Source organism: Lates calcarifer, linkage group LG11 (assembly GCF_001640805.2).
Source record: "Lates calcarifer isolate ASB-BC8 linkage group LG11, TLL_Latcal_v3, whole genome shotgun sequence".
NCBI classification, from domain to species: Eukaryota; Metazoa; Chordata; class Actinopteri; family Centropomidae; genus Lates; species Lates calcarifer.
Genome location: NC_066843.1, coordinates 21,214,792 through 21,224,335, shown reverse-complemented (window position 1 = coordinate 21,224,335; position 9,544 = coordinate 21,214,792). Strand labels below are relative to the sequence as shown.

The following is a 9,544-nucleotide window of genomic DNA, read 5'->3' as shown; positions in this document are numbered from 1 at the left end:
AGAATGAAACTTAAGAATGGAAATTAACAAATTCTTCAACCGCGAATCATTGAAATAACATAAGAAGAAGCCATCACTATTCAGTTTATTAAATGCCTGCAGCCACCTGAGGGCAACAGGACACATGCTGATAAATCTACAGCCTCTGATTTAAGAGTGCTGTGCCACTGCATGCAGATATCCACTGTGTTTACCTTGAATAAGTCACATGCAACCACACACAGACATAGACCTGTAGGGTATAGGGTATTTATGTAGGTGATAGTGTCCTCCTTTTAAATGTTTCTGACAAAACTGTCATTTGATTTTTTTAGTCTTCAAATGCATTATGATCACTGTAGTTATTATGTAGAATTATTATTTATATCACTGTGTGGAACAAAAGCTACAACACAATGTGATATGATCTAAATTTATACTGTAATATTCCCATAAACATAAACACTGCTGTAAAAGCAATTATATGCCTTTGACTCACCATTCAGACAACATTATTTCCCATAACTTCTCTCCATTTATTAAGTTATTGTCATGTTCCACTATGATTGGCTCAGCTGGGTTACACTTAGAAGACCACTGGTGTAATTGGCTGATGGTATATTTATTAATTGACCAAAAGTGTTGGTGCCTTTCACCTCACAGAACAATGCTCTGTTCCCTAAGAAGTGTTGAACTTAAAAGCTTTTATCATGCATACATGCTTTGGTTGCCATAGAATAAAATAAATAAGTGGTCAAAATGGCTTGGACAAAATTATTGGCAACCCATAGAAGTAGTAATAAATAAGTGTATTGTAGTGATATTTCAAGCAGACTATTGTTTTAAGTGTCTTCAATCTTCTTGTCATTTAGTCAAGTTAAATTGAGAGAAGCACTCATTCTGTTGTTTGGTGTTATTGTGTGCACCACAGTTAATATTGATAAGAGGAAGTAAGGAATAGAGTTGTCAGAGGATATAAGCAAGAAAATAATTGCTAAGCATAGTAAAGGTTTAGGCTACAAAACAATCTCCATCAAGTAGCTTGATGTCCCTGTGACCACAGCTGTTAGTATTATTAAGAAGTTCAATGGGACCGTAGTCAACCATGATTAATTTTCAAGTTTTTAACTCCAAAATAGAAGCTATATCCCATGCATACATTCTGTGCATGTCATGTTGCTTGAGCAGCAGGTGAACGAAAACACACACACACAGCTTCCCCATTGTCGGGTGGGGGGCCTGTGCCCCAGTAGAGCTTTATGCCAAGGACATTACCATGTATTTTGCTCTCTGTAATGTAATGTAACCATCTGACTATTATATGTAAATCATCCATTTTTACTATTTACCATTTTTTAAATAATTTTTTTAAACCCCTTTTTTTATCTGCAAAAAACAAGCCCATCTCCTAAAAAATTACATTTATATACAACTACCAGCAAATATGTTTTAAAGAAAATGTATGGCATACTGTATTAGACTTTCTTTTGAGATTAATGAGAAAATAGTATTAATTTACATGTTTAGCAAGTCACAAAAATGTTGATAGATGATAGATGATAGATGAATTCATGCTTTCAATCAATGATCATTGATGAAAGGAGCACTACAGTGTGAAACTGTTGCATTGGACTTGTCAGTTTCCCATCACTAGCGGGTTTTAAACCCATTTTGAATGTTGTTTGTGGGGTACATTCACAGATTGTGATTCTTTTTCTCATGATTCCTGGCCAATATTCCACTTTTACAATTTCATGTGTTTAATGCTTCTATTAAAATATAGATTTTATCTGATATCAATGCAAGAAACCATTGATTACTTCCAAATTAATTAAGTTTAATTTTACTCCACAGAACTTGACATCCAGATTGTGGAGGTTAAATAAGAAGAGAGAAGACAACTGCTGTGATAAGAAGTTTATTTGCATGGACAGTTTCTGATTGCAACATTTTTGGCACCAGAAGGCCAAAACCTGTATCAACTTCCATTTTAACGCCATCATGTCTTGGTTTTATTTCCTTCAAGGTTTGCTTTACCTGCTCCTTTTTTTCAGTCCCCTGACATCCAGCAGGGGCTATGTGTACCCAGATTGGTCCTACCATCTGGGCTGGGCTATGGCTGTCTCCTCTGTAGTTGCAGTATCCATCTGGGCTATTGGCAGGATCTACCTTACCAGGGGCAGCCTCAGACACCAGTACATCCTGCTTTACTTTGCAAATATTTTATCTAGTTTTGGAAACACCAGATGGTGCAACTTGGACACATCATCAATGATGAACTCTGTGTCATAGTGTGTTTCTGTTCTTAGATCATCATCTGCCGCAGTGTTGTCTCACTCGCAGCATGACTATGTACTTTTGTATTTAGTGCGAATGCCGCCTCTAGTGGAAGAGCATGTAATTGTTCTGTCACTACACGCCACTCGCTTAGAGTATCAATCGGGTTAAATTGGATAATCTTCCACGGCACACCTGATGATTTCTCACGGCACACTTATGTGCCGCGGCACACTGGTTGGGAAACACTGACCTAGGTGACCCAGCGGACGTGATCAATCCCTCTAAGTAGTGTGGTATACCATGGATCACCCCTAATTATCCACAGCCACCTCAGTGCTTTTTCTACAGCATTTATGTTGTCGTGGAGCTCCTGTTGCCAAAGAGACTGAGAGCCTGATGTAGACACTACCCGCAAAGCCCCTGAAGCTACCCCAGTGGGTTCGCAGCAGGCCTTCATCCCATTTCTTCTACATTCCTCTACTAGTTCAAGATATTTGGTCTTCTTATAATTGTGGGTCTCCTCTATCTGGTTTTCCCATGGGACAGTGAGTTCCAACATAATCACTTGCTTAGAACAGTCAAACGACCAAACCTGGTCTGAGTGTTGAATTGTGTGGCCAGTTTTGTAAAAGATGATTGGTGATACAGAAAAAAGATGGTTTCAAAGAAGAGAAAGGAAAGCTATAGATTCTGTTTAATTGGGACCGAGAACAGCCTGCTGAAGAAACACAACTGACACACCATCTGTTGGCACAGTGATACAGTGGTTAACACTGTTGTCACAGTGAGAAGGTTTCGGGTTCTATGTGGACTTTGCATGTTCTCCTGGGGTTCTCTCCAGGCACTCCAGCTTCCTCCCACACTCCAAAGACATGCAAATTAATTGGTGACTCAAAATTGCTCATAGGTGTGAATATGAGTGGTGAATGGTTGTTTGTCCCTATATCTCAGTCCTGTGATGAACTGGTGATCTGTCCAGGGTGTACTCCACCTCTCACCCAGTGTCAGGATTGGCTCCAGCCCCCTTGTGACTCTTAAGGATAAACGGTGTAGATAATGGATGGATGGACATCCGTTCACAGGTACCTCATGCTTGAGATCTTGTGAGGTGTGTGACCTAATTTCTCAATTAGGTCAAACTGGTAGCAATGGATATTTTTTTCATGATTCATTAGCTACTGGACATACTGCAATGAATGTGTCTGTAAGAGTGTGATGGAAGGGAGAAGTAACAGAGGCCTGAAGAGGGTCAGCGTATCAAAAACACTGAGCTGATGGGAGTATGGATGCATGGGTGAAATGGAAAAACTGAAGTAATAAAGTAACACAATGATTAATTAAACAATGTTAATCACAGAACAGTTACATTTTCCCTTTCATAAAATATATAACCTATCCAGCTACAGTGGTAGAGCTTCAAATGTAAGGAATGTAAAGAAAAGAAAGATGCTGGAATGATTTTGAAATGGACAGGACTGCTGAGAGGTCTGACAGGGTGAGGAGTGGTGGAGTGGAGAACAGGTGCACAGCGGATGCTCAGTTAGTCACAGTCATTGTGTATCCATGCATGTGTTTGCAGACCAGCAGATGTGTTTACACGTGGACATTGAACGTGAATGTGAGCCTGTGTCACAGTGGAAACTTGTGACTGGCAAAAGCATAGGTAGAACAGAGTGCTGGTCAACATAAAAACTATTTTTCAAGGAGTTACCCCCTGTTCACCCCCTCTCTTAGATATGTTTTCTGATACTTTCTCTTGGTTGTATTCACTGACAGTACTTTATATTTCATAAATTATATGCTTATACATTCTTAGTGTCTTAAGTGTGTAAACAAAAAGTTAGACTGCAGTTTATTTTAATTAATCAAATTTAATCAGTATTTTAATGTATAAATACTGTGGCTTATGTATGTTATTTGTTGCTTAATCCTTTACCTTGTGGACTTCAGAAAGCTTCTCTATTCACTTTTAAACATGTATGAGTAGTCAGTTCCAGGCTGACAAACAGATTTACTGTTCAGCTGAAAGTTCCTAATTTGTCTGACCAGCCTCTTTGGTAGTCAATCTGTGATCATTGAGGCTCCTGTCAAAACAGTATGCACCTAATATTAATTCTACTGAGTTATTACTTAAGCTTTACCATAATTTTTGATAAGAGGATACCCATTACATCACTTGACAATGACTTCTGCTGCAACACCATACAGTGCACTGTGACACAAAAAGGACAGAGCACACATACTGTAGCATTGTGAGCATTTTTATTTAGCACATTTTATTTCTTATATCAACATTATTCAGTCTGAGTTATGATCAATGTCCTTTGGAGTCATGTGGAAGGGGGAGTCTTGACCATCCATAGAGGTGCATGATACTAAGTTTGTCATCCTGTGATAATGCCTTCACCTTCTGGCTTTGACTGATCTAATTAACCATTCAGCCCTTTGCTACAGCTTCTATTCCTGTCAAGACATGGCAATAAAGCATCAGTCTTAAAGTTTCAGCATAGAACTAGTTGTGTCTAGTGTTTTGTTTGTTTTTGTTCTAAAAACACTGTTTGGCTGGTTAGCTTTCTTTGACACAGAATGGCTTTTGAGATAAGTACCAACAGATGTACAGAAACACAATTGTGAACAGGGCTTCTGATGACATAACCTGTAACCATCACTTTAATCTAATATAATCTATATATAACACTCATTTAGTACAGGCTCACTACTCAATTCCTGACACTTTTTAAAAACTTGTTTCTGGTTTTAGAAAGATTTTTAAAGAAAAATACACTACACTCTAAACAATGATGACATGTTTACCATTGTCATTATGTGTACTTTCCCCACCTCTCTCTGTCACCCCTCCCTTCTATTGACCCCGTTTCACTCCAGTACAAAGTCCATGCCTGAAGACCAGGTGATCTGTCTGAATATAAAAACACCCCCTCAAGTCTGACTAGAAACACACAGACACACACAACGTTGTGACCCATTCATCCATCACAGATACAAACCCTGTGTGCGCTGATCCATTTTTTCTAAAAGAATAATACCAAAACATTTAGTGACCAGAGACAGCTTTTAAATGCACACAGCGCTTGACGACACCTATATGATCGTATCTGGCTCTGTCACCAGGCAGCTTAGGGGGCACTTTGAGACCACATAAATTAAGGACTCACACACACCCACACCACTGGCTACAGTGGTAGGGCTGCAGTTTATAGCACGACTGGAACACTGACTTCTTGTTTGTGCAGTCCACATCCAAAGTGAATTATCAGGGAAGAGGAAGAGACACGGGATGACATGGGATATCATTACAAAATTCTGTAAGTATGATTCTGTCTACTCATATGTGTTTGGGAATATTGACATTTTATTACATAAACATTTATTTCATTGTGGAACATTGGTCTGTTCCTAGCTTAGCAGTGGTTTAAGGTGGGTTTAAATCTGTTCTGTTTATGTTGACCAGTGGACTGTTGTGTTCTTGGAAACTGCAGTGTACACTCCAGCTATGGTTTGGTCTAAACCCAGCTGCTGAGTCCTATAGAAATCACCTAATCAAGTTTGAACTTAAGTTTGCTGCAGACCTTGTGTAACTGAGGTTTAACTCAACCTGCCACATACCTGGTTTAATTGAGATTTAGACTTAATTCCCTGTCAAAAAATATCAAGCAGACTGCAAGAAATCTTGTTGTCATTTCTTATTTGTTGTGAGGACCGAGAGAAGAACATTCACTCATTTTGTTTTCAAATCAAGAAAATGTCAGATTTTTGGGGGTCTTATTTTTTTCCACCTTGGATTACTACAGTCTACTACTTCCATGCTAATATCAGTCAGAACCCTTGTCCTAACCAGCTTACAGTAGCTCCCTGTTTTGCACTGATCATAAAATGTTAATGCTGACTTTCAAGGCATTGAATGACTTTGTGCCAAAACAGCTGATATGCTGACTCTTTACCAGCCTGTACATAGATCCTCTATTTTTACTGTCCCTGTTTTTTATTATTGTTATTCTCTTGTTTTTACTTGCATTTGAGTGACTTGCAAACACACATAGACAGTAGCCATTGCCTCTTTATCTTGCAGCAATAATGGACTTGCTCCACAGCTCTGGTGTGAGCAGTACATCCTACCTGCAGACCCACTACAGCCACAGCCAGAGCTACTTCCTATTAGTCTCCACAGCAACAGACCTACACAGCACCTTCTTCCTATTGTTCCCTGTATGGTTCCATGTACAGCAAGCTGAGGCAGTCAAACTGGTGTGGGTGGCAGTAGTAGGAGACTGGGTCAACCTGATGCTGAAATGGTGAGTAGTGTAACTGAGATGATGATGATGGTGATGATGATGATAGTGATAATGGTAGTGATGATCATGATGATGATCTTTACAGTGTGTCTGTGACACCACTGTTGTTCAGGCTTCTGTTTGGAGAGCGTCCCTATTGGTGGGTTCAAGAGACAGGTTACTATGGCAATTCCTCCCAGCCAATGATAGAGCAGTTCCCCATGACCTGTGAGACTGGACCAGGTACAAGTAACATGAGTGAGTCGAGTCTGTCTTAAGTTTAGAATCTCTTTCAGTTAGTTTCTTAAAAAGTTCACTTCCACCTCCAACAGGAAGTCCGTCAGGCCATGCCATGGGGGCTGCAGCAGTCTGCTACACCATGATGTCATCACTCCTCGCCACAGTGCTGAAGAAAGAAGGACAGCGAGTTAGGAAATGGTAAGATCAACCTCACTTGTGTTCACTACATTACATGCGTTAGTCAGAACTATAACAAGGGTGTGTATTTCCTCCAGGTGTGTACGTGTCTCACTGTGGATGCTCTTCGGATGTGTGCAGATGTGTGTGTGCCTCTCCAGGGTCTTCGTTGCTGCTCACTTTCCACATCAGGTCATCACAGGAGTTATTATAGGTACAGAGAGCACAAATGATGCTACATTCAAGTCATGCTGATAACAGGAAAAAGCAGAATGGCATCTTGTTTCTACAGCTCATGAAATTAGAATCAAGCTGAAACAAACAGCTAATAACAGTTATCAATGCCTTTAACTTTCTTCTTAATAACTGCTCTGTTTGCCACCAACAAGGGTATCAGAAACTGCAACAATTCTCATGTCCTACTTAGATGTTTTGTTTTCCCAATACTAAATTCACATTAAATGTAATATGATGTGAATGCAGAATAGGTCATTGTATATCCTATATGGAAACCCATCTCTGCCAGGAAAGGAAAGAGATGATACAACTTAATTATTTTTTTTTAATTAAAAAAAAGAGACCAAAAAAAAAAAAAAAACTCTCCAGGTAAGTCAAAATGGTGAGAAAGTCATTTTTTGACTTTTTAGGAGATAATTATTTAAAACATTAACCTAAGAAAAAACAGCTCAAAAATGATAATACTGTCATAATTATTAGATTAAAATCATGTGTACTGTCTATGTACAGGTGAAACTGTCACTGTGAAATAATGAGACAGAAATTCAAACTTTTCTCTAAAAGCTCTGCAACTTGAAGATGCTGAGTCCATGAGAACAATTTTAATTAATTGTCTTTTTGATTTGACTTATATACTTATTTTATATATAACTAATAAATGAGATGCCAAATCAAAAATGTGACCCTTAGTCAAAAATATGGTAGTGAATTAAAATGTTTTTAGTAGAAGTGTAACATGTGATACACTAGTGAAATAGTTGACATCAAATTTTAAAAATAAAATAACAAACTTTTCCTCTCAGGTATCCTGGTGGCAGAATGCCTCAGCCGGGCCCAGCAGATCTTCAAGGCCCGCCTGCATTCTTACCTCATCATCTCCCTGCTCCTCCTCTCCCTGGCTCTCCTCCTGTATGCATGCCTCCAGCTGGTAGGCATCAATCTCCTCTGGAGTGTGGAGAAAGCTCGGCGCTGGTGCCACCAAGCAGAGTGGGTCAGCATGGACACCAGCCCCTTGGCCAGTTTGTTCAGAAACACTGGGACTCTGCTGGGCCTGGGCCTGGGGCTCCACTCTCCTCTGCATTCTCTCACCAACAGAGCAGCGTTCAGCAAGGGGACTGATGGTGCCATCTACAGGTTCATCTGTTCAAGTGTAACGCTGGTGTTGCTGCAGTTATTTGATTCTGCTTTTCAGCCACCTGTCTACAGCGGAGCGCTGTTCTATCTGCTGTCATTCTGTAAAAGTGCCACTGTGCCCCTGGCCACTGTGGCTGTTGTTCCCTTCTGTGTGACTGCAGCGCTCGGATACAAGGGGGAGAAGCTGCTATGATGCAGGTGGCCTCATATCACATGTACTGTTAGCTGGAAGCGAACCACATATCGTTCCTTTTTTTGAAGATATTAAAACAGAGCTTGATAAATTTACTCTCATGATTGTGGAATTTTCCATAATAATTATTATTTAAGTTGAAAATATAGGTTCCAACAACACATGTTCATCTTTAGTATATACTCTAAATATGCCAAAGAACTAACAAAGTTTGATTTTTTTTTTCTTTCAGTTTTTCTGATTTTACTATTTATAGGTATGTGTTTGAGTAGAATAAACATTTTTGTTTCATTCTTTAAACTACTGACAACATTTTTTCCAAATTCCAAATAAAAATATTGTCATTTATAGCATTTATTTGCAGAAAATGACAAATGGTCAAAATAACAAAAAAAGGTGCAGTGTTTTCAGAGCTCAAATAAGCAAAGAAAACAAGTTCATATTTATTTTTGGAAACATCACAATACTAATGTTTTAACTTAGGAAGAGTTCAGGAAATCAATATTTGGTGGAATAACCCTGATTTTTAATCTCAGCTTTCATGCATCTTGGCACGCTCTCCACCAGTCTTTCACATTGCAGTTGGGTGACCTTATTGCCACTCCTGGCGCAAAAACTTCAAGCAGCTCAGCTTTGTTTGATGGCTTGTGACCACCATCTTCCTCTTGATCACATTCCAGAGGTTTTCAATGGGGTTCAGGTCTGGAGATTGGGCCATGACAGGGTCTTGATCTGGTGGTCCTTCATCCACACCTTGACTGACCTAGCTGTGTGGCATGTGGCAACAACCAGGTGTTGGGCAAAGCTGAAAATTGGACTCATCAGAGCAGATGACCTTACTCCAGTCCTCAATGGTCCAATCCTTATGGTCTTTTGCAAACCTCAGCCTGGCTCTTCTTTGCTTCCGATTGATGAAGGGCTTTTTTCTAGTTTTACACAACTTGAGCCCTGCCCCTAGGAGCCTGTTTCGAACCGTTCTCGCCGTTCCCTTCACCCCATCTGCTGTTTGCTA

General features: G+C 39.6%; 1 protein-coding gene across 2 annotated transcripts; it reads left to right on the top strand.

Annotated features, from left to right (window-relative positions):
* Positions 1 to 5,113: 5,113 nt before the first annotated feature.
* LOC108897830 (glucose-6-phosphatase catalytic subunit 1-like) lies at positions 5,114 to 8,981 on the top strand. 2 transcript variants are annotated; one of them, XM_051073890.1, is made up of 6 exons: positions 5,114 to 5,585; positions 6,350 to 6,572; positions 6,658 to 6,794; positions 6,884 to 6,989; positions 7,067 to 7,182; positions 8,009 to 8,981. In XM_051073890.1, the coding sequence occupies exons 1-6, from the start codon at positions 5,558 to 5,560 to the stop codon at positions 8,530 to 8,532; spliced, it is 1,134 nt and encodes a 377-aa protein (XP_050929847.1). In that variant the 5' UTR covers positions 5,114 to 5,557; the 3' UTR covers positions 8,533 to 8,981. The 2 variants fall into 2 exon arrangements, with proteins under 2 accessions (XP_050929847.1, XP_018553148.1); XM_018697632.2 differs by having other exon boundaries at positions 5,116 to 5,585; positions 6,685 to 6,794.
* The last annotated feature ends 563 nt before the right edge of the window (positions 8,982 to 9,544 follow it).

Excerpts from the sequence above, each read along its gene's own strand:
- LOC108897830 (XM_051073890.1), top strand. The coding sequence starts at position 5,558 with ATGACATGGGATATCATTACAAAATTCT. Across the intron at positions 6,573-6,657 it reads GTCAACCTGATGCTGAAATG|TGTGTCTGTGACACCACTGT; the intron begins GTGAGTAGTGTA and ends TGATCTTTACAG. Across the intron at positions 7,183-8,008 it reads CATCACAGGAGTTATTATAG|GTATCCTGGTGGCAGAATGC; the intron begins GTACAGAGAGCA and ends TTTTCCTCTCAG.